Here is a 24,241-nt window from a genome sequence, read left to right as displayed (position 1 = left end):
TGTGTGTGTCTGTGTGTGTGTACACATGTCCCTCACTTCTGTCATTTCATGTAATCTCATGAAGAAAAGAGTATTTGTTTTAACAGAGAGAGAGAGAGAGAGAGAGAGAGAGAGAGAGATGTCTGTATAAATATTACCCACAGATACACACATTGACCTTTAATCACATCATGGGGTCAGTTTTTTAACCAAAACATTCATTTTGTTCTCAATAAGGCCGGACCTTTAAATGTAACTATGTTTGATGACGTTAACTAGGGCTGGGTGATATGGATCAAAGCTCATATATCAATATTTTTAGTCAAAATGGTGCTATACGATATGAATCTCAATATTCTTAACTCAATAAAGTTTGAGCAGAAAGACAATTGAATTTGATTGATTTGATGCAGTTTTGGCTTCTTCTCCTAGGGACAGCACATGTGAGTGAGTTCTGTAGTGTGGTTTGTTTAGGGGAATGCTTGGGTTAGAACACATTTAGCAATTCATCTAACTGTGCTTTTTTATGTTGTTCTTGTATTGTTATTTATGTCGATATTGTATTTTTCTATATCGCCAAAATAAAAATCTCGATATATTGCCCAGGCCTACTGTTAACATGCATTGCTTCTTCACATATCCTATCCATTATGATTAAAAGGTTACTGACCATTCAAAACATTAAATTATGCAAAAACAAGGGGGTATGAAATGCGTATTTCAAGTTCAGATTATACATTTTTGCACCTCTTTCTGTGCATTGGATCATATAGTGAAATTATGAAGTCACTTCAGTGGAAAATGTAAAATATGAAGTATTTTAAAGCATTTCACCGTGCAGAGGGGTTGAGATAGAAGAAGAAAAGCAGGAAAATATACGTTCTAATGAAAATAAACACAGGTGTGCATAGGCTGATCCTTAGCCTTGGTATAACAGTGTGTTTTTGTATATTCCAGGACACGGTTAGCAGTGACTGCCAGCAGCTCTGTGACTGTAGCTTTATGTTCCTTTTAAAGCCCTCTTTCAGAGGCACCGATTGGGAGAACTCTCTGTACAGCAATGATAGCCTCATTAGCTGCCTCCTCGCCTTTGTTGTTTTTACAACAGAGATGTGTGTCCACATTCTCATTAAAACATGAGCTTCTTTATATCGTCTGCTTCCTCTGACAGTCCCCGTTAGATTGAACGCCAGCATATCAAGCTGTTTATCTTCCCCTAACCTCCTTTTTAGTTTTTTGCTCCCTGAAAATCAATGCTTGATGTTACAAAGGCCTGTTGAATTCTGTCTTCATTTGAGAAATGGCTCTAAGCAGAGGCTGCTGAGACGGTAATACAGTCATTATTTTAGTTACTGTGCAAAGAGAAAAACCTCTAACACACATTCAACACAAACATGTCTAAATGTAGGTTACAACAACCGTAATAAAATACTTTCACTGTCAAACAATGCTTTACTATTCATTTGATGGATACGATTCGTACAGATTTACAAAAGTTTCTTACAGCACAAAGAGAAAAAGGGAGTGACCTTCTCTTCATTTGGCACAGAAACAAAGTCATTTGTGAATGACTTCTTTGGTTAAATTTAGCATGACAGGGACACCTTCGTGTTTGCTACAAAAACAACACAAAATCTTTGACCTCCATTTTCCAGGCTTTATGCAGAATGAGGCCATTTATCACCAGCCCAAAAATCTCAGCGCCCTGATTAATTACAGCAAGTAAAGAATGTTTGGTGAGCCAAATTGCTTTAATTCCCCAAACGCCGGCTGAAAGTCGTTCATTATCAAATGTGTGCTCAAAGGTTAGTTTGCTTTTGTGGGGATGAAATAAGTATTAATCTCACAGAATGAACCCCCCCCCCCCACAGAGTTAAGACACAGGAGCAGTTTTTATGGTAAGGGAACACAACACTGGTGGCAATATTAATATTCAATATTATAATATCTTTCCAGGAAGCAGCACAAAAAACATATTAGAAAAAAATAATATCTAAAACTATTGGTATTGTACAAAATGTATATTAAATAGAGAGTCTGAAGTTGCTTCATTGTATTTGCAATGACATGTATGTCATCTCATAGGGACAATATCAAGCATGGCTTCTTTTGGAGCCAAAATGTCAAGGTTGTGTCTAGTGTCAAAAACCCAAGTTTTCCATATCTCTACGAATATTTATTGTACAAGTTTGATGCTTACATTTATGAAAAGCTCATCTCAAGTGGAGTATTTTATTTAATTGGACCAAAGCAGTACGTCAGTTAAAAGATAGGTAGGGGTCAAAGTTCATGACGGCACGAAAAAATAAATAAAAACTTGTTTCCCTATAACTTTGCCACTACCATTGAACAACATTTCCCTTCAATGTATGACCTTGACCTTCGCTCAAGGTTATAATTAAGGTCAAGACTCCTTAGCAAAGTGTCAAAGTGAGACCTCAACGTCCTCATCTCAGGACAACGAAGCTCAGCTCAAAACAAAAAAATCACTTGGACACAAATTGAGATCCAGTGCTCAGACTAGTACCATTGAACAACATTTCCTTTCAATGTGTGACCTTGACCTTTGCTCAAGGTCATATTTAAGGTCAAGGTCAGTCTTTTGTTTTTCCTGCATTATTACTTTCAATTTAATTAGTAAAAGAACAAACTTGTCAACAAATCCAGATACAGGTTGTTATTTTTCAATTGCCAAATACGTATTCGCATTATATTGCTTTACCTGGGCTATTGCTCAGAAATCTGGGCTAATACATGTAAAACATATATAGATCCATTAATCACATTACAAAAAATAGAATTAAAGGGAACATATTATACCAAATGTTCACCTTTTAAAACAGATCCCTGTGGTCTGAATGACTTACTGTATCTGTGCTGGGCTTTGGTCAAAACATAACATGAAACATATATATATATATATATATACTGTATATATATATATATATATATATATATACTGTAAAAAACTGTTTTTGAACAAATTAAATTTAGAACAAATGTTAAAAGAAGATACATTTTTGTTTACAGTGTTAAAGTTTGGAATGATCCTGAGGATCACTTTAAGTTAATGAGTTCAAATATAATTTAAGAAACAAAATAACCATAACCCATAATAAGTGATAAGCTGATGATGAATATTGTTGTTATTGAGTTGGTTTGTATTTTGTTTTTACATAATGCTTCAGCCCATTTCATTTTTGGTTGTTAAATCTATCTATCTATACATCTATCTATACATCTATACATCTATAACAGTCACAGGAAAGGAAACAAAGCAGCAAACATAAGGTGAGGGGACCCTCTGGAGGCCAATGAACAGGCCCAGTAGGGAAGCTGCTCAAAAACTAGTCACTTTACGGGCACTGAGTGGAGCTGAATGTTCAATGCACCGTAAATAGCTCCTCAAGCACTGGATTCATTTCTGGAAATACAGAATCTCTCTATAGAAATAGTGGACAGTGTGTCGTATCAAAGCCATCTCACCATTTATTTCTCAAAATACACCAAAAGTTCAGCGCTCCTTCCTTTGCTTTTCACAAACTCACCCACGGCTCACACTATTTGAATTTTAAGCAGTTCGAATGAAGAAGAATAAGAGGCACTTGAGATGAAATCCATCTCTCAAAGGGAATTCATCAAAGAAATGACTTCTTATATCAACAATAGAAATTACCTCACAATATGCAATTGTCCCATCCACATATTCAGGGAACCCTTTGGTGTTTTTATGGGGCAGGAGGGACTATTTAGCTGGTAATTCAGCGTTAATGTGGAGAAAAGGGAGGGAAGAAAATGGGTTAATGGAAGTGGATTCTAGCTTCTGAATTTCGATGATCTGCACAATGCCCTTAAATCCTTTTCTTATTTGAGGCAGCTTTGCAGGTACTTCTGAGCCTTAATAGGATAAGCAGGGACACAATAGATTTCTATCACTCACTCATTCAGTTCACTGAGAATCCTGATCTCTGGCAATGAGCACCTCATGAATGATTCATTTTTAATAGAATATGTAAATCACCAACATTAAAATCAACCTGATCGACAACTGCGGCCATTTTAATTAATGTTTAAGGAACTTATTTTAGTGTTGAACACAATCTCGTGTTTTTTCCCCGTAAGGATGGAATTCATTTAAAATTGGATTATTTCACTGCTTTTTTGCATGGCTTAAATTGACTTTCAGCTTATCACTGACAGGTAAACTAGGAATACTCAGACAGACCACACACACCTAAATCACCTTTAATCCACACAGAATGGAAACCCAAGTAGCTGGAGCCAGAAACCAAACAGGAAGTGAGAGAAAAGTTGAATTATTTTAACTTGTGTTCTTTTCCACTTTGATTGAGATTCTTTGACAATAAAGATTACAGAATAAACATATTGGCTGAAACAAGGACAAACCACGATGTGTGCTCCAAATGACACACACACACACACAACCAGCACACAATCCTCATCTTTCATCCTCTACATATCTCTTTGCACCTGTAAAGGAGAACCTTTCTGTGCAGACCATCTAAAATATCCCAGGTGCAAACAAAGCTGCCGCTGAGGCAGACCTGCTTTTTCTACGAGGCCATCGGGGCACAAAGGACAAACACACACCTTTCTTCTCAGGAGGCCTGCCTTACAGGGGGAACCCTACCTCCCACATATTAATGAGAAAAGACTCCTTTCTTCTCTCATAAGGCGGCTTGCTTGGCTATCATTTGAGAAGGAGAGCTGCATGCAGCAATTCTCAATCACCCCCCTCACACACACACACACACACACACACACACACACACACACACACACACACACACACAGTACTGGTTGCCTTTGATGGCTGCTGCATAATTATATGAATTTTAATAAAAGCTCAGTGTATTAATCTAAAGCTCGACAGTCCTCGTAAAACTTTCAGTAAACGTAACCTTCTTGGTAATAACGTTGCAACAACGAAACAATATTTCAATTAGCCAGGCCGTCATTAACTGTGACAAGGAGAGAACGAGAGAGAGTTTAGAATAAATGATCATGTTGTTAGAATAAGTCGACGGAGATGCCAGAGCGTATTTACCTCTGTTAGACACACAAAATGAACACATCTCAGGAGGAACACACACACACACACACACACAGTTTTTATGTTAGTAAGAGCTTCCTCTGACACACAGTCAAAGCCCCGCCCCCCTGGCTCTTATCGCCCTGTTTGCTCAGTAGAAAAACATCAGCTAATCTTTTATCACATCGTTGTTCCATTTTTTCAGCTTTGAGTGAAATGAGATCAAAAAAGCTTTCACACTTTACTTTTTTGCTTCGCCTTTTATTGTCACACATTTTTTGGGGGTTTCAGTCAACTGCACAACTTTCTGTCGCCTCACTTCCATCACTTCCATCACTTCCATCGCTTCCATCACCCCTCAGCTGAAGCAACGGCTCGGCAGCGTAAAGGCACTTGATCTTACCTACAGGGTAGCTTTGCGACACACTGGGGCCCAGGTCTGGGTTGGCGCGAGAGGATAAACTGGGCTTGACTTCGTCCAAGCTGGAATTCAGGGCGGGAAGCGAATACTCATTAGCCTGGGAAGAGGACAGTTAAATCATTACACAACCACCACACACTATACCTATAGATGCTAATCCAGGCTTGTGTACGTTTGTGTGTGTGTGTGTGTGTGTGTGTGTGTGTGTGTGTGTGTGCTGCAGGGTGGCAGTTCAAGCATATCATGAATGTATTTTGGTATTGTCTGAGAGGAAGTGGGATTTTGCGTTGAGTGAAAAGGCGAGGCGTCATCTGGCCCTTTGTGCTTGAATGCAGTCGTACCCCTGATCAGCCAAGAGAGAAAAAGCACTTCTGCTTTGTTACAAACGCACCATGTGGCTCAGTTTGGGAGACATTATTTTAAACATTTAGGACACTTTTACATGTCCAATCACTTGCACATTCATCACTAAACAGGTTGAAAACTTTTCTCACGCTGGTGTTCAGATGTTAACTTGAAGGATGAGTTCACCAAGAACCACGAGAAATCATGTCTTTAACCTCTTGTAACTCAGTTGTAGCTACTTTAGTTTTTTCATTCAAATCCCAAAGATCCAGCTTTAATATTAAAAATGTTCCTAAATGTATCTTAAAGTATGAAGCATGTTTGAGGCTCATTGGTTCATTTTGGGTGAAAATGATTTATGGCTATGCTAATGTAGATTAACATTAGTTTAATGGTCATCTTTCCTTTAGCTAATATGTTAAAAACGCCACCAACAGATGTTCAGAGTTCTGCCATTTTTTTAATGAGATGGGACTTCCGGAGTCTGAGTGTTGAATGTGTTTGTGCGTGGCTCAGTGGGCCGTGCTCCCACAGGGGGGGACGCCTGTGACCCCGCTCTTGTCTGCCACTATCACAGATAAACTCTAATTGTCTGCTACAACTGTTCACTGGCACAATGTCGGATGTTTTCCTCTATTCTCGCAGGCCTCAGACGCCAAACAGACGTTTTCACATGCAGATAAAGGGCAGGAGGGGAAAGTCTGAAAAGGATGACCAAATGGCTCACAGAAGTGTGGGAGGGGTTAATCTATTGAATTCTGCATTTCCAGAATGCGTTTTTAATGCCCTCTTATAGAACCCAGACTCTGACTAACAGGGTGACATTTTTCAGGGGGGGAAGTTAAAGTGTAAATGAAAGAAAAAGTGCTTTGATTAATATTGCATTAAATTAAAGCTGATTTTTCTGGACTGTGCCTTGCCTCCCTTTATTTTATAACTATTTACCCTTTTCCCCCCCATTCTAACCCTCTTTCTTTGCTCCCATTTAATACTCTTCCTGGTGCTCTTTGTGATTGCAAGTCATTTCCAATTCGTTTTGGTATTGATCTTCCAGTAGAAATCAGTTCTGTAATTAGCTGCAAATTAGGCCCTCTTCTGGAGGTGAGGCCTGTCCTCCTGATTTATCACCTGCGTAATTCGCCCCGATCGGAGAGAAATTAAAATGAACTCAATTAGGTGACTGCTTTTGCTTTATGGCTCTGACTTGTAGTACGGTGTGAGAAATTAATAGTCTCTTGTTGTTTAATAGTACAGTGAAAGTAAATAAAGGTTATCCATTGTAATAAGCCCAGAGCTTTTTCTAAGCTGTGGCTTAACTGTTGTTTTGAAGGCGGGGGTTGGTTCCCAAATGCATCTTATTTTTATTTATTTTATGAGCATGGATGTGGTAGACTGGTACTTAAAACATCTTTTATGAATTCATGTTAAAAACAGAAAGGTTTAAGTCAGAGGTGGGCAACGTTTACCAGCGGGGCCACAAAAATGTGAACATTTATAGAATAATGACTGATCTGAGCATTAATACAGGAAACAACAATGACTTTCATTTCATGTGTTTTTTTGTTGTCATTTTGTAATTTTGGAGCCATTTTTTGTTTTTATTTTCTATGTTTTTGTCGTATTTTGGTCATTTACTTCAGCATGTGGCCCCCTGGCCACCAGTTGTCCATGTGTGGTTTCCGTGGTAATCCCATTCTTTTCATGTTGAGGGTTTGTTTATTAGCTTTTGTTTGGTAGTGATGCTTCCATATTGATTATGACAGAAGAGTTTTTCTCTGTAAACCGTAAAGGTGAAGTGTTTCCACCAACCTGTTCTGGTTTGATGTGCTCCGATGTGGGGAAGACGTCGGGGTACGTGGGGCGTTCAAAGACCCGGTCCAACGCTTCCAGCTGCTGCTGGGTGAAGGCATCTGCCCTTAGGTGTTTCCGTAAACTCTCCACACTACTCTGAGAATCACTGTTTGGGCCAGAACCATCTGAACCATCTACAAGAAGAAAGAGCAACATTCGAGACACTGACCCCGGGGATTCTGGCCTGTATAGCACTTTATATTCTCCTCATGTTGGTTCCCCTGTTCCACCTCTGTGGGGGGCCGGAGGTGCACAGAAAAGGATGGAGTGCAGTTTTTCTTGCACCTTAATGGCTGTTGTGGGATCACACTGCCCCCCCTCCATAGTATTAACACCATCATGATGTGAAAGCCCTCTGGTAAGTGATGGATTACCATCACTTGTAAATACATACATGTTGTGGTGAGCAGGTTTTCTAATGAAAGCAGTAGTAAGTCCATTACACATCCTTTATTTTTTCTTTAAGCAGCAGAAAAACTAAAGCTGATATTTGATTTCCAATTTTGACAATATTGTACAGCACGTGTCAAACTCAAGGCCCGGGGGCCAAATCCGGCCTTTTAGATCATCCAATTCGGCCTGCCTGCGGGAGAAATTTTAAAAAGACAGAAAAACCTATTTTGTAAATTACCAAATAATTCCGTTGTTGATATCTCAGCTATTCTAAATACACTAATTCAATGAAACTCCACAATATTTGGTGAATCGCAATTTTTTTATGCTTTTATCAGACAATTTTCCTGAAATAATTTCTCATAATTTCCCAAAATTAAACAAAAAAATTGTCATAAAATCAATACAATTTAAAAGAGAAAATCCTGCAGGAAGTGATATCTGTCACTTGTTGCTTGGATATTGTCGGTGCCTTACATATTTTATGTATCATTTATATGTTGAAGTGCAAATTTGGAGAAATTATTGTTGAAATTGCTTGTTTTTCTGCTTTTCTGCGGCCCACTTCAGATCAAAACACTTTATAGTTTTTTAGTTTAACCCCCTGTACGGCTTTCATTCTCTGCTTCCACGTTCTCCAAACTGGTTGCTTTAACTGCTGGGAGAATGATGTCTTGACTTGTATGTAATGTAACGTTTTGCAGTCCATCCTTTCCTCAACTGCACTCCCTGTATCTTCAGGAAAGCCTCAGCTCCCTTACAAATCTGTCATTCTAAATTTGCAGCAGATTATGTTCTCCCCTCAGTGGGAGACCCTGTGATATATGATATGCAAGGCTGCTATTGATTGCCTGATCTGGTGGCAAGAGGGAGCTGAAATGAACTTGAAATGAACATCATGCCTCAACTCATTGTGCGTATAATACTCTACTTAATCCCACATTTTTCTCTGCCATGGAATTCAATTGATCAATCATGTCTGTGTGATAATACCATTTGGGAGGGTTATTGCCACTCTATTGCACGGCTTGACCTTTTTTCTCAGACGGAGGCCAGAGGATGAACCCATTCCTCCAAAGTAAAAGCTGAGGGAGTCATAAGCAGGTGAATGGACGTCTGAACACGTGCTGAGCAAGTGCATAAAACTAAGTAGCGAGAGCTGCAAATATATCACATAATAGAGAAGATTCAGCCAGATATCAACCATTTCACTCTCTAGAAACATTGGTTTGAACTAGTTTTACACGTGTTGCAAAGATACGTCATGTTTTTTATCTTATTGCTATAAATTCAACAGATTACAGTTTGTATTGGTTTGTTCATAACTACATATGACACAAATACAATAACACAGTGGTTCCCAATCTTTTCTCCCTTTTGCATTTTTGTCCAATCATGTGTACCCCCTCTTCACATCATTAGTACCCTCTCCATAATTTCATAGGATTTTTCATTTGTGGAAATTTGTTAAATTGAATTTTTTTTTTTTTAAATATCATGCAACTTTTATGTAATTACTTTTAATAGTAATTAAATACATCCCTTTGTAAAATGTAGCTAATTATTGTCACCTATAGTGTGATAAAATGTCCTCTATGGCATTTAAATAATCCTGTTTTAATAAATTACAAGAAAATATTGTACTTTATTCAGTCAATTTGTGGTGAATTTGTCCAAAAAATTGCCTAAAAAGGAACTAGGAACATTCCCCCATTATTTTTAAATTAATGAAATCTTTCCGAATACCCCCTGCAATGTGCTCCTGTACCCCCAGGGGTACACGTACCCCTGTTTGGGAACCACTGCAATAGCACATATAAGATGACCATGTGTTTTGTTCACAAAATGTGAAATACTAATATAAAATCAGATGCTTAGTGATCAATTATATTGAATAATGTTCAACAAAGATCGACCGTATTGGAAAACGTTAGGATTGTTGCAGCATTAGCCTTAAAAAATCCATAGTATGTAAAAAAAAAAAAAAACTATTCCCAGAAAAAGTCAGCATACACCGTCACTTTAAAATGAATTAATTCACCTACGAGTGCAAAACTAAGTCTATCTAGCATTGCTTATTGATCTAAAACCATCAAGTATTAAAACGAACAAACAGAAGCTCTTTCTCTGGAAAACGTCCACATAGATCAGTAGCCACAACATGAACAAACTCCTCCCATTTCTGCTGCAACAGTTGGACTTTTTTCGCCTCCTTCCAACGCTGCTTCATGTCACTTTATCAAAGTCACTTGTTCTCTTTGCTACTAAAGCAAATAGAGTCATTAATTACTTTAATTACTCAACCAAGCTGAGCCACAGCCCCAGATCAATACTCAAACATATTTGTCATTCACCACGGAGGAATACACTTCCCACGCACAACACAAACCATCCTGGGTCAATCTACGCACTTTTCCTCCCACTCAGTGTGAATGAAGCCTCATGTTTTCAGTGATTAAGATGATTCTGGACATTTTTAACCATTTATTTACTTCTTTTTCAACAATATCAACTTAAACATATAAATTGTGAAAAGTCATTGACTGATATTGTAAAACTCTTTCATTTTCTAACTCCACTGTAAACCCGAACGTTTAAAGTAATTCAATAGATTAAGTAGTTTATAGTTATAGAAAAGGTTTTACTAACTAAAGTATGTCAAGTTGGTGGAACATTTTCGAGTAACTTTAATATTTTTTGAGTAAATTGAACTATTTTTGTTTACAAGCTTATAAGCATAACTTCATGTTGTTTCAAATAGGGATTATTTAAAAATAAACTTGAATTTAACTGCTCATTATGGCTGTCCACTGATGGGTTTAAGGTGGAGAAATTATTTTATGCATGCATCAATTACATAATTTTCATTTTCAATTACATTTAAAGAGGGGGATAAAAGATTAAAGCATTTATTACAATATCAGAGACAGATTAAAAGATCAACACAGTTATTCCTCTGGTAACTGTTGGGATTAAAACCCAAATAATCAGAAGAACCAGTTTGTTTTCAGATAAAAAATAATGATGTTGACAAGAACTAAGACTTTAATATCATGAAAAAGATTACATTTACACTGCTAATAATTTAGTTTGCATTATTTTGTAATACTTTGGGCTTTTGTATTTTCTAGTTAGAGGTATTATGACTGTCTCTCTTTTAATGACCTATTCATTTAAAATTTACATTTCAATATACTATCTTACTTATTTTTAAGCACATTTTTGCATTAACAATTTATTTCTTTTGTCAACCCTTGAATGCATATATTCTACTTTTTCCAACAGTAAACTACGTTGATTTCACTTGTTTATGCTTTAAAAAATGCAAACATTGCTCTATGTATTCACATTAAAAAGAGTAACTTTTAAAGCTATTCTTATATTTAAGTTATGAGATTCTGGTTTTAAAATTAGTGTTAAAAATCCAGGTTTGACGAGTTTGTTAAAATAATGTTTGTTTGTGCTTTTTTTTGTCCTGATCACAATCATTCAAACATGATCCATCAGCTCCTGTTATACCAACAATAATATTTGGACATTTCTAAATCTCTTTATTATGCAGTTCTGCTGTTAATCTTTGAACACATTGTCTTTATCGGTGCGTTATGTGATTTTGCTGCTTTGTGGGTGTTTATTGATCACCGCTGGCACTGAGTGTATTCATCTTGACATCACTCTGTATTAACACTCCGGTAACGATGGAGATCAGATAACCAGCTCTATAAAGCAGACTCGTCTCTGCGGGTTTGCCACCCACGGGTCGTGACCCCAGGCAGGACGCTTGAGCCAATACAATTCCAGTATTGCGTGTTTCTCTCAACGACTTCCCTCCACAAACGATATTCATAAATTGAGGGTAAACGGCTTCCATTGAGGCCTCTTTCAAACTTCTCCTTTAATTAGAATTGAGTTTTTTTTAAACCAACAACTTGGGGTCACGTGTCACTCCCACCCAGTCTAACAACATGTCAACATACAGTACGTGTGTTTCTGCTCCCTCAGCACATTGTTACATACTTCAAAACAAATACACCTTCATCATTTCACGTCAGATTCAATTCTCGGTGAAATGAAATCAAATTAATCCTAATGACCCTAAAATTAGATGATTTCAGCTATATTTTGGTTTTCTAATGAATGTTGGAAATCAACATAAATAAAATACTGTCATTGAACCATAAAGGATTGAAGAGAATCACAGAAAAGCTTTGATTAAACTAATTTTATTCTAATCAACTTGTCTGATTAAAAAAACAGATTTATTTAAAATAAAAATAAAATTGCTTTATGGAATATAACAACAGTATGCACGGGATCATTTAAAAAGTATCTATTTCCATTTGTGGGGTGGTTTTGTGTGTGGATTTTTGTTCTGCTTTACCCAATAGCTCGATTAAAGTATTTATGTGTATTGTTAATTTAGTGTATTCACTGTATTATGCAGTTGTTAGTGGTGAATAACGAGGTTAGAACGAGACAAACGTAGGTTTCTTCGTCTCCCTTGTCGAACAAATCAAATATATTACATTGAAATTGACTTTTTTTTAATTTCATGGAGATTTCTGTTGAGATTTGTTTATTGTTTCTGTTTTCATCCATTTTTTTTATTTGTTTGTTTGTTTGAAATAAATAAACAAAAATAACATTGTGAATTTAACATAAAAATGATCAATCCATCTGAGATCTACAGTGTTTTAGACAAATGTTTGCGAGCTGTAAAAGGCTTTATTAATCTTTGCTGTACCCTCAGTTCCTGTGTTGATTCTTCCTCTGCTTCAGAACAGATGCTAATACACAGGGTAGGGTGTGACGGCGGTCTGCTCCATCACTCATCGCCAACCACATGCAACGGTTTGGTCCTCATGACACTCAGATATGAGAAATAATTAATTCAACAGCTACTGAAGCGCAGAGTCACGTTTATTGTGCCTGCCGGGGGCTATTGTTGGCTATGATGCCAAGATGGGATGATTATTTTATCATAAAAATGACAAAAACAAAAGATTTTTATACAAAATAATGGGGGGGGGGTCATTAACATATTCAGACTGTAATTTTCAGTGCTCCATGCCTCACTTCAAACCCTTTACGTTCACTATTAAAAAGAACAAAAACCCAAAGTTTTCCTCCCACTATCAGAAAAGTAGATTCTCTGGGTCCTGTGGAGCACTCAGTGTCAGGAATGGGGGGGCGGGGGTGGTCTCGGTTGCAGGGGTGAGCTACACAGTGGACTACTTGGACTTGGATGTTAATCTGTAAGGTAATAGCTTTTCTCTGCAGAATTACAAATTCTAATATATGTCAATTTGTATAACGTGCGGACAACCATGGTCACCAAAGACACCGTCTCCAAGGGGTCTCCCCCCCCCCCCGTTCAGTCCCCAGCACTCTGTCCATCTGCAACAATGGCTGCCAAGTGTAACATGCTACTTTTAATTTGCAATAACACATGACAATAGCAGATTAATGGCTCTTATGACACCTGTGTCCCTGAAGCTCCTCTCGCTGAGACCCAGTGTACATAACGTGTGTCACACTACATTATCTCTACATCCCTGCTGTAATGGGGGATCCTTTTTTTTAAGGGCATCACTGACTTGGAAACTGCACCACTGCCCTGCTGCTGCTTGGCATTCAGCCACAGCCTGTGTATATTACAAACACAGCCAACCCCCCACCACCACCCCCCACCATTCCCATTCTCATTTTTGTTCATGTTTTCGGACCATGATAATGATTGCTGGTGCCATAATAATCATGAGGCTTACTAAGTTAAATAGGGCTCAGGCGAGCTGTGCAGTAAAGAAATTTAAGCCATGACGACTGAGCAAAGCAAAAGATGTTTAAATATCAAACAAGGCTCCAATGGAACACAGAACAGAACAGAAGGACCACAGACACACACATTTTCACAGAAGACTTTGTTTTTGGTTAAATATTACCTTTAGTTTTACACCCAGGGCAGTAAATAATGTATAGTGATTTTTACAGTAGAAAGAATCAAATAAATGTTCGGTATTAATAGAAGAATTATTTTTTTGGGGGAAAATAAAAATAAAACTAAAACACATTAACTGCTGCCATAGACCAGTGTTTCTCAAATGGGGGTACGTGTACCCCTAGAGGTATGCTATGGCACTGCAGGGGAGAGAGAGTGTGAATAAATAAATAGTCAGTGTTGTTTCCATCTTAGGCGTGAGATGACCGGAAATGATAAAAGTTATAGAAATACATCTATTCAGGAGCCACCAAATCAGTGTTTTTTAACCTTGGGGTCGGGACCCCATGTGGGGTCGCCTGAAATTTCGGAAAAACCAAAATTGACTCTTTTAATTAATTTATTATTTTTTTTATTAAAACAACACACAATCCTAAACAACGGTATTTATATTCTTTTACTTTGTGAAATATAAATCTAGTTCAACTAAAATGCAGTCAAATATATATATATATATATATATATATATATATATATACACACATCTGTCTTTGGGGTCCCCAGAAATTCTTGATATCATAATGGGGTTACGATTCAAAACAGGAACCACTGCATTAAATACTGTTTTTTTCCACTTATTTACAATATGAGATTCTTTAACATGTGTGTTATCACGCGATCATTCCTTCATTATGATCTATAGATGTTTTTAAATAGTTTAATAAGCTAAATGTTGTAAGAAAGGGGGACTTGGATTCAGAAATAGTTAAAAGTTATAGAACCACTGCCATAGACTGTAGGCGTCAATTCACTTTTTTATATGTATATGTATATTTTTAACTACAGAAAATTATGATTTATTTGTAATCTTAAATTTACAAACATTTATATTTTTAATTTCTTGTCCCATCATGACGAACACAAATCTTGAAGTTGAGCTGTTTTTGTTGGATGACGTCCACCAACAGGACAATAGTGTCTACAGGGCAACATCACATGTAATATACTTTTTCTTACAAACTGTACCTCGAGGCAAGACATTGGTTTTCCAGCCGAGTGTGGCCGAGGCCTTTAGGTTGATGTTTGGGAAAGATAAAGTATCCCTTTGGTTCCAGGTAGAGAGTATATAAGGACTAGAGCTCCACCCACTACCTCGTTCACTCTCAATACAAGTCCTACCCTGATTCACATCAACACACACACACACACACACACACACGTACACACAGCTTTCTCCACTTTCAGCGTAATGTCAGAGGAGCCCCTAAATCACAGCAATGGCAGCACATCAGGGGAATCATTGAACAGCCATTGAAACATGTCTCTGTCACCTGGAAGACCTCCACAAAGCAGGACAACTCTTCTTGTCACACACACACACACACACACACACACACACACACACACACACACACACACACACACACACACACACACACACACACACACACACACACACACACACACACACACACACACACCTTATTCCTTTCAATGCCCTTTAATACCTCTTTGCCCTTCAGTAGCAATCTGCATAGAAATGTGTGCATTCTATCATTCAGTGACTATAGACATTACACCCTGGCTAATATAAAAGGTCCTCGAACGAGTGAAATTGAACCCTCAAAAAAGATCAGACGTTTGCATTATGCCTACGCGATTGCATCTCTTACAGGCAAAGACTTGATTATGTAATTTGCCATGTCCACGTCATGCTGCTTTTTTATATCTTTGCCAGGAAATCTACCTCTGACAGGTCATTAGTCACCCCCCCTCCCCGCCCCGCACAGAAAACATCAATTCCACTCAATACCCCACAAACCCTGGCGCTTCTCGACGAACGCTAGAACAAAGAAAATGCTATGTAAACTGCTGCCGTGCTCTGATTAGTTCTCATTCCAGAGCAATACCACAATAAGGCACTTATTCCCTGGCCTGTGTGAGATAACCACATATACTCTGCATCTGTTTAGCTATTCTCATCAGCTTCTTCTGTGACATTAAGGAAGCCTATTGCTTACAGGACCAATAATCTATATCGCCTCAGGGCTCCTTACTTCCACTAACCTACAACTTCAGCAGCAGAAGCAAAGACACTTTTATAAAAAAAGAAGAGAGAGAGAGAGAGGGCGAGAGACAAAGCCCTCCACAGAGCTGAAGCAGCTTTCTTGACTGACCTGGGTGGCTGGCTACATCATCTTGACATGTAATTATCTAAAGCCCTTTAATCACTTCCATAAAGATTAATTGCAGGAGACAACAGCGGAGGTCGTGTCTTCAAATCAAAAGACTCCTTGGCAGGTTGACACAGCAGCGTAACACAGTTCAGACTAGGTGTTTTATAAGGGTCATCTACGAGAGCTGAAGCACGTTCTGATGCTGGAATTGCAACTTCAGCAAAAAGGGGTTTTGTTGCAGAGGCCAGCAGATTTCTGACATTTTCAGGTAAACTTTCCTTTTTTTCCATAAAATATATTAAAAAATCTCTTACCTTCGTCTCTTTTTCTCTTTTCCCCGTTGGATCTGGGAATTCCCAGAATTCCATTGATGGAATAGGATCCTGCTGGGTCGTTGGAGGCGCTAGTTACTGGTGGAGAGTTCGCACTTGGTACTGAGAAAAAAAAGGAACAATTGGCTTTTATTGTAGAATCAAATGTTGTTCAAGCTGAGAAGAATATCTGCTCGTGTGTTGTTGCGTTACCGATTGTATGTCCCGTCGTCGACAGAGACGTCCCATCAGGAGACGGATGGAAAGGCTGTTGGACTTTAGTTCGGATGATCCTGTGGAATAAAATAAAGCCTGAGTCACTTTGTGAGTCTCTCCCAAAGACTTTTAAACTGACTCTAATTTAAACATATACACTACATCAGCAGTCCAATCCATGGGCCACACATACTGTACATGTCAGCATTGAGAATAATCACCAATATGAACATTAACAAACACAGGGTTTGTGTGTTTTCATCTGATCATTTTATTTATTTTTGTATGTTTCTCACAAAAGTTTTGTGTTTGTGTGTTTTAGTTCTTTTGTGTGTTTTAGTTCTTTTGTGTGTTTCAGTTCTTTTGTGTGTTTTAGTTCTTTTGTGTGTTTTAGTTCTTTTGTGTGTTTTAGTTCTTTTGTGTGTATTTGTTTTCCTTTGGTATTTTGTTAATGGAGTCATTTTGTGTATATTTGTTGTCAGTTTGTATATTTTTGATTTAATTTTGGGGGTTGCAGTTACCTATATGTCTGCGCTTCATCACTTGATAGAGAAATCATGAGGATATGAAGTGAAGCTCATAAACGTAACGGGATCTGGTCAGTGGTTCTACAGAAAGGTGAGCTCCAAGAGAAAAGTCCTCGTTGCACTTTTAGTCTGAGTGATCTTCCAAACAAAGCATGAAATCACATCAATTCACCTCAATGATCAGCTTCACTGACTCTACCTGGCCCACACTAATCAGCCCCCCCCCCCGTCATCCCCTCCTTCTCTGTGGAAAGCTTTTCTGGCCCGTATCGGCCCCTTGGCTTCCCAGATCAAACATGTCTGTGGAACCAGCAGTGGCCCCCATGTGCCCCTGTGGATGAGGGGGTATTGATTGGGGCTTGGGGAGAAAAAGTTGGGGCTTAGTCACACGAGCAAACAGATGCAAATAGAAAGCTATAAATTATATGTGACAGGAAAGCAATAGTTCCTTATTGCCTTGCACAAGCTTACGCCAGCATTAGGTTCTTTTAATGTGAAGGGAGAAAGGAAGCTGTCACAATAATGTGTAAACTTTAAAACTATTCCCCACGTCTGACACTCTTCAGTTCGTTGACTTCACATTTTTTGTCGGTTTCGTAGACTACATTTTTTTTAAGTGACAATAGCAAGATTTTGATTAAATATTAACTAAACAAAATATGTCAAGGTAAACTATAACTATATATATGTTAAAAAAATGTTCTATAACAAAATATATTGATACCTTTGTTAATTAATAGGTATTAAATGGTGAAGGGTGAGAAAACATAAGTATGGTTTTGGATGTAAGAAGGCTCATTTGGTCTTAGCATTTATCACAATAAATATGTGTGTATTTAACAAACATTAATACCATCAAATATTAGGTTAATAAATGGTAATTCAATCTTAAGAAAAAAAAATACATACACTCCGAATGCTTTATACTATATTTAGTCGATTATATCCATAACAGATTTACTCGATTAAGATTTTATTAAATAAAAATGTGACTATTTTTATTTATATATATATATATATTCATTTATTTTGAGCAATTTAATAAAAACAGAAAAAGCTTTAACGTGTGTATATATTTGTTTCCATTTGTAGCCTACATGGCTCATGACATGATATGTATTAATATAAATACTGTAGATAAACATAAATAAAAACACTGCTCAATAGGCAGTGGGATGAAGTAGCACTTATAACATAAATAGACCTGATTACAACATTTTGACTAAAACTAGTTGCATTTTTGTCTAAAGACTATGACTGAAACTAAAACTAAATCTAAATTAACACTAGTTTACCAGAGGAGCTTCATAAAGAGCAATGTAGTTATTTTTTATTGTTTTGTTTTACATTTTTTAGTTCATTTCATCTCGTCACAGAAAATACATTTTTCTACGAAACAAAGTCCTTACATTTCTTCTAACAACAGTGTTTGTTTTTGTCCTTACTGTATAGTGCAGAGATATACAATATGTGTCTAAATATTGATGCTCAGAGAGGCTTAAGTGAAATAAATTCAACACTGTCACAAACAAATAGCATCACAAAGAAAACAGCCCTCGCAGGCAAAGCCACAAAACAAGCTTTCCCACACGGAGAATATTGATGTTTTAATTTTTTTCACTTCTCCCCATAACAGTTATTCGACCCCTTGACTTGCGTGTGTTACATAAATCCACAGACTTTATTTGGTATCCATGTTCTTGATATTGAATAAGCAATTTGAGAGAATGAATTAATGACCTGGCTGTTGTTGAAAATCCCCTGAAGAGATATTAAAATTGCTTTACTTCTGAATCAATACCATCGAGCGCCACTAAGGAGCATTTTTTTATGTCTAGCAGCAAAAGGTGGCGTAACTTGTTGGTTTTGGTGGCCCTGACTTAGGCAGCAGTGCTGTAGCGTTTTAATAATGCCAGAGAAAGGTGTTTCAATGAGCAGCATCCTCTTTTTAGACTGTCTGCCACAGAAACCCACAACGAGGAAACTACGCTGCTAAAAACAATTATAAAAATACATTCAATAAATGAGAAAATAATTTAGCTTCACAAAAAAAAAAAGAAAATCAGAAAGAAAACTCTGAAAATTAAGTGATTTAAAGCATTGTTATATGTTTTATATGTCAGGCATCGAACCACAGAAGAAATTTCCATTGATTTTCATGAATTGTTCATTAATTGTATTAAAATATTTAGCTGTGACTAAATCTAAACAAAACCTCATGTCGTCTCATTTGTGTGAATATTCTGTTCTGTGAGGCACCAGATTACTGAGCGTTCCATTGAAATTTGACATTTCTTGCATATTTAAAAGGAGAAAATACACCATTAGGACATAATAGGAAATTCAAGCTAGCTGCTAATGTGTCTGATAGAATTACATATTTTTGTATTCACATTATAATCCCTGCACAAACAAAGTCACACCAGCTTTTTCTTCCCAAATAGAAAACTTTTAGGGCTTTTTAATTATATTAATGCACATTTTGAATTTATCACATACATGTGTCTGAGCCTCCTTAAATGGGGCTTTTTAGGCAGCCACGGAGCATGAAATGAATTTTCTTCAGACCCCCCCCCCCCCCCCCCCCCATTTAAAAGATGTCCATGCTCTCCCATCAGCTCATTAAAATGTAATGCTGATGCTGACTCTATGGAACAGTGACTCTTAACCAAAGTTCATCACCAGGGATCTCTGGTGGGGTGGGGTTGGGGGGGGGGGGGGTGAGGGGTGTGGGGGTCCCAGGTCAATCTACCACCTTTTTTTGTTTTGTTTTTAAAATATGTCTTTATCAGAACAATAACAAATAATAGCAAACCTAAAAATATAACTGAAAGTGAAGGACAACTTTTATACTTGTACATTTATTTTACACTTTTATTTAAAAGCTTGTTCAGCCAATTACAATAAGCCTTTTGCCATCATGTGAATTCATATAAATGTAATATTTAAATAGAAATATAAAATATTACCCATCTGAAATCATACTGCGTATTTTAAATGCAGTTAATGCAGCATCATTGCATTAGTTGATCACTGCCTTTCATTGGTTTAAAATATACCATGATTTTTAGTGTTTGATTATTGACTTTGCTACAGTAATGAGACAATAATGGTTTAAATATTTCTGGATGTTTTCCTTTTTTATTTAAAGTTCATTTGATGCTGCATGTTGTTATTATTATTATTATTATTATTATTATTATTATTATTTTAGACAGATCGTCTAATTAGTCCATTATCTACTGCCTGGTTAATGTCATTTCAAGCATATTTCTTTATTAAAATACAAAATATTAAACATTTTTCTTTAAAATTCAAGTTTGAAAAGTATTATAATTATTCATTTAAATTCAGTAGAAAGTAGCACTTTTATAAAAAGCCATGCTTGAGGAGGAAACAGTCTGAAGTGCACATTAGGTTTGCTGCGGAAAATTGGCCTCATGCTTTATAGCGCCACGGGATCTGGTCACCGACACCGAATATTGATCGGTTTTCATCTCGACACATTCACTCAGTCCTGGATGTACTGCTGATTGTTGAGGGACTTTGGCCTGAAAGATTGAATTGCACCTCGGAGACCTGAGGCTGGCGCGTCCACAGCGCAGACTTTTTACCAAGCAGTGTTGGAGGTGCGTGGTTGGACACACTCAGCACGGACCCACCGTGATGGATGAGTTTCAATGTGTCTTTAATAACATGTTTACATCCGGAAAAGCAGTTGTTAAACCAAACTAACCTGAAAACACATCCAGTATTGTCTTACCTGTTAATGGATGACACGCTGGGGACTGTGTCGTTGTCACAGACGCCCTCTGCCAGAAGTCTGTCTCTGATCTCCCACGCAAACATGGTCGGATTCTGTCTTTTGTAATCTGCTATTTTTTCCACCACCTTTGGCGTAGCCACTTTGGGTTTGGACCCGCCAATCACCCCAGGTTTGATGCTGCCAGTCTCGTAATATCTGTACAAATAGCACATCCTTTTAGAAGCCAATCATTGCGTGTAAAGTTAGTTATATATAACACGTTCTGTCAGTGGATAACAAAAAAAGTAAAAGCATGACTTTCTAAGACGTAAAAGGAAGAGAAGAAATATCTCCTGTGCGTAATTACGCACCAAAAGTTACATTTAAAATCACAACAATTTAGTTTTACTGATGAAATATGTAAAAGTATTTTAGAGCTGAACAGATGTAGTTTCACAGTGTGGGCCACAGGTTTGGAGCTTTCAGGGCTCTTACCGGCCCAGAATCTTGCTGACGCAGCCGTGGCTGACCCGGAGTTGCCTGGAGATGTCGCAGGGTCTGACACCCTGATGGGCCAGCTCCACGATCCTCTGCCTGACCACGTCCGGGAGGGGTCTGCCGTTCACAAACACCCCGCCGAGCTGGTTCACACCTCCGTGCCCTACGTGGGATACAACAGCAACAAACACACAGACGTAACATTACATAAGGTTGTAGGAGAAGAGTGGAGGAAATAATGCAAAAACACATTACATTAATATTTCATGTTTTTAAAAGTGACAATATTCCAGTATAATGGCAAAAAATTCTCTATTTTATGAATGACTTGCCTTAATTTAATTTTAAAGAGATGGACAGTGATAATATAATAATACAGTTTAATACATTAAGACATTTGTCCAGATAATTGATCATTATAGATATTTTTTTCAAAAACCGAAATGCTGAACCATAAATATTCACAATTTAATATTAACCAACGAGAAACAAAGCAATGCAAATATGAAAATGCATTTAAAATAAACACAATGAAATTAATAAATACGTAATTAAAAACAAAAAAGAAATATTTCCTTATTTTTTAAATTTCACTGCAATTTTGTTTTCAATGTGAATACATCATTATTTTCAAAAATCATAAAATGTTTTTTCCAGCAAAAATTGCCTTATCTAAAATTTAAAATAAAAGTGTAAATATACTAACATTACATGCATTATGAAGCTAAAGTGATTTCATTTATTCTAGAGAAAAACGCAAAAGGGACAAATTAGTGAAATATATACAAAAACTATTAAAAGGATGTCAAAATATCACAGCATTGAAATGAACTATCCTCCCCAAAAATACATCACAAATTACAGTTACATTTAAAAACAAATCACCAACAAATTGAGCATATTTATGACATTTCAGTAGCATTTTGTGCGTCATAATATGAATATTAAACACAGTAATTTGATCGTAAAAAACTGTTTTTTGTTTTTGTTTTCTAGAAAAATATTACATGATTATTTTATTATTGTTTTTATTATAATTATGACAGATATTGGATTACAAAATGCTTCCGTTTGCCTGCGTGGGAATTTTTAATCTGGCTTTGATAACTCATATTACATTTTAATTTGAAAAGACTATAAATAATTTACACTGGTTTCTCAAATTACACCACGCTGTGTCAGGGCTTAAGATCACAAGTGCTTATCATAAGGTGGATGGTTTGTGTACAATAGAAGCACAAATGAAGAGTTTCTACATTTATGGCCTATATTATTGCAGCGCGGGAAGCTACACGTGCACAGTTCATAGCGCGTGTCCTTTGTTTACTACAGTTTATTATAGGATCGACATATTAATAATGTATCATAGTTACATGTTTTTCCATAATTCTGAGCAGCAGATCTGATGTGTGTAAATGTAGATGATGAGAATACGGGAATGGTTGAGTGCGAAGAATATTTCTTTGCGCATAAAAAGGGGATTAATTTTATTTTCTTTTTTTCTATTTATTTTTATTTTTTTATTTCCCTGACGCGTAAAGCAGCACGTGGATATGTTCTGGTGTTGTTCTACTTACGGTGCATCGCTGTGAACGGGTCTGCCTTGCAGTGAATATCCATTGGATAGCAAAGGCAAGACAGATAATCAACCGAAGCCGCCGTTTCGTCTTCCGTATTAACGATGAGAACGTGAAGAAAATATGAGCCACGACACGACGGAGGGACTTTTTTGGCCCCTCCAGTCCCCGCGCCACCAACTTGTTCTCCTCCAAAGTTGCGTGACGTGTCGGAGCTCTAACAGTCGGCTCCGTGGGTGCACAGCATGACTGAGTCCGTGTCCGATCCCGGTAAAGGTGAGTTCCGCCTGGAACCGGTAAAGCACGATCCGGTAGTAACGCAGTAACGCAGGGCCCGGTATCTCCTCCTCAGTCCCGGTGGCCTTGATACACGCGTCACAAAAGCCCAGTAGAGGAACGTGTATGAACACACACCTACACACGCTGCTGATGCCCCCCACCCACACACACACACACACACACATAAACACACACACACACACACCGGGTTTACGCTCTTTACGCGCCGGGTGCGTTAAAGCTGGCTCTTTGAACTGGGAATGAAGCCTCTCTCTGTGTCTGTGGTCCTAAAAGCTGCAGCCCCCCCCCCCCGCACCCCCAATCCTCCACCCCTCTGCAGACCCCCCCTTTTTGTGCCTATATGGATGACTTGTCAGACAAAGGCAATAGATGCCAACACTTTGTGATTCTCCAACGCAGGAGAAGGAACAACCATGTTCGAACGTGAAGGTTTGGATCTGACACACCTGCAGGATGGGGATGAGACCCCAACTTATACAACTCACACTAACATCTATTCTAACATCCTATACCTGATCATGGATCGTTTAAAGCAATGACATATAGAGATAATTGTACAAGTTTTAGATGATATTTAGTCATTATTTCTTTATTTTCGTAATTTTCTGTAAAGCCAAGATTTACCTCATATTTTAAACCTTTAACAACATAATTACTATCTCTGAACATCTAATATAATGAGATAAAAATCCTGGTCAAACACATTTGTCTTGATTATCATTTCTTCTTGATGTAAATCATTCTAAGTGACAGCATGTACACGCACACGCACACGCACTGACCTTTAGGACGTTGTAATGATTGGTCCAAACATGAGCAGGTGCTGCTCTGCACTGCCGTCCATCACCTGTAGATGGCGCTCTATCGTTTCTCATAAAGGAGTGGAACACACTTCAGTTAGTGTTGCATG

At 37.6% G+C, this 24,241-nt stretch overlaps 1 protein-coding gene across 1 annotated transcript in view; it reads right to left on the bottom strand.

Moving 5' to 3' along the window:
- LOC114481790 (paired box protein Pax-2a-like) overlaps window positions 1-24,241 on the bottom strand; it is a 29,299-nt gene that overhangs the window by 4,345 nt on the left and 713 nt on the right. Inside the window, exons 2-8 of the mRNA XM_028476830.1 lie at window positions 23,213-23,393; window positions 21,452-21,629; window positions 20,975-21,172; window positions 16,682-16,761; window positions 16,472-16,591; window positions 7,608-7,783; window positions 5,436-5,550 (exon numbers count right to left, since the gene is read on the bottom strand). Coding sequence (XP_028332631.1) covers window positions 5,436-5,550; window positions 7,608-7,783; window positions 16,472-16,591; window positions 16,682-16,761; window positions 20,975-21,172; window positions 21,452-21,629; window positions 23,213-23,393 — 1,048 coding nt within the window. The remainder of the gene's footprint in view (window positions 1-5,435; window positions 5,551-7,607; window positions 7,784-16,471; window positions 16,592-16,681; window positions 16,762-20,974; window positions 21,173-21,451; window positions 21,630-23,212; window positions 23,394-24,241) is intronic.

The sequence above is a fragment of the Gouania willdenowi genome, chromosome 19 (assembly GCF_900634775.1).
Source record: "Gouania willdenowi chromosome 19, fGouWil2.1, whole genome shotgun sequence".
Classification (NCBI taxonomy): domain Eukaryota; kingdom Metazoa; phylum Chordata; class Actinopteri; order Blenniiformes; family Gobiesocidae; genus Gouania; species Gouania willdenowi.
Note: the sequence above shows the minus strand (reverse complement) of the source record. Positions and strands in the feature narration are given on the sequence as shown.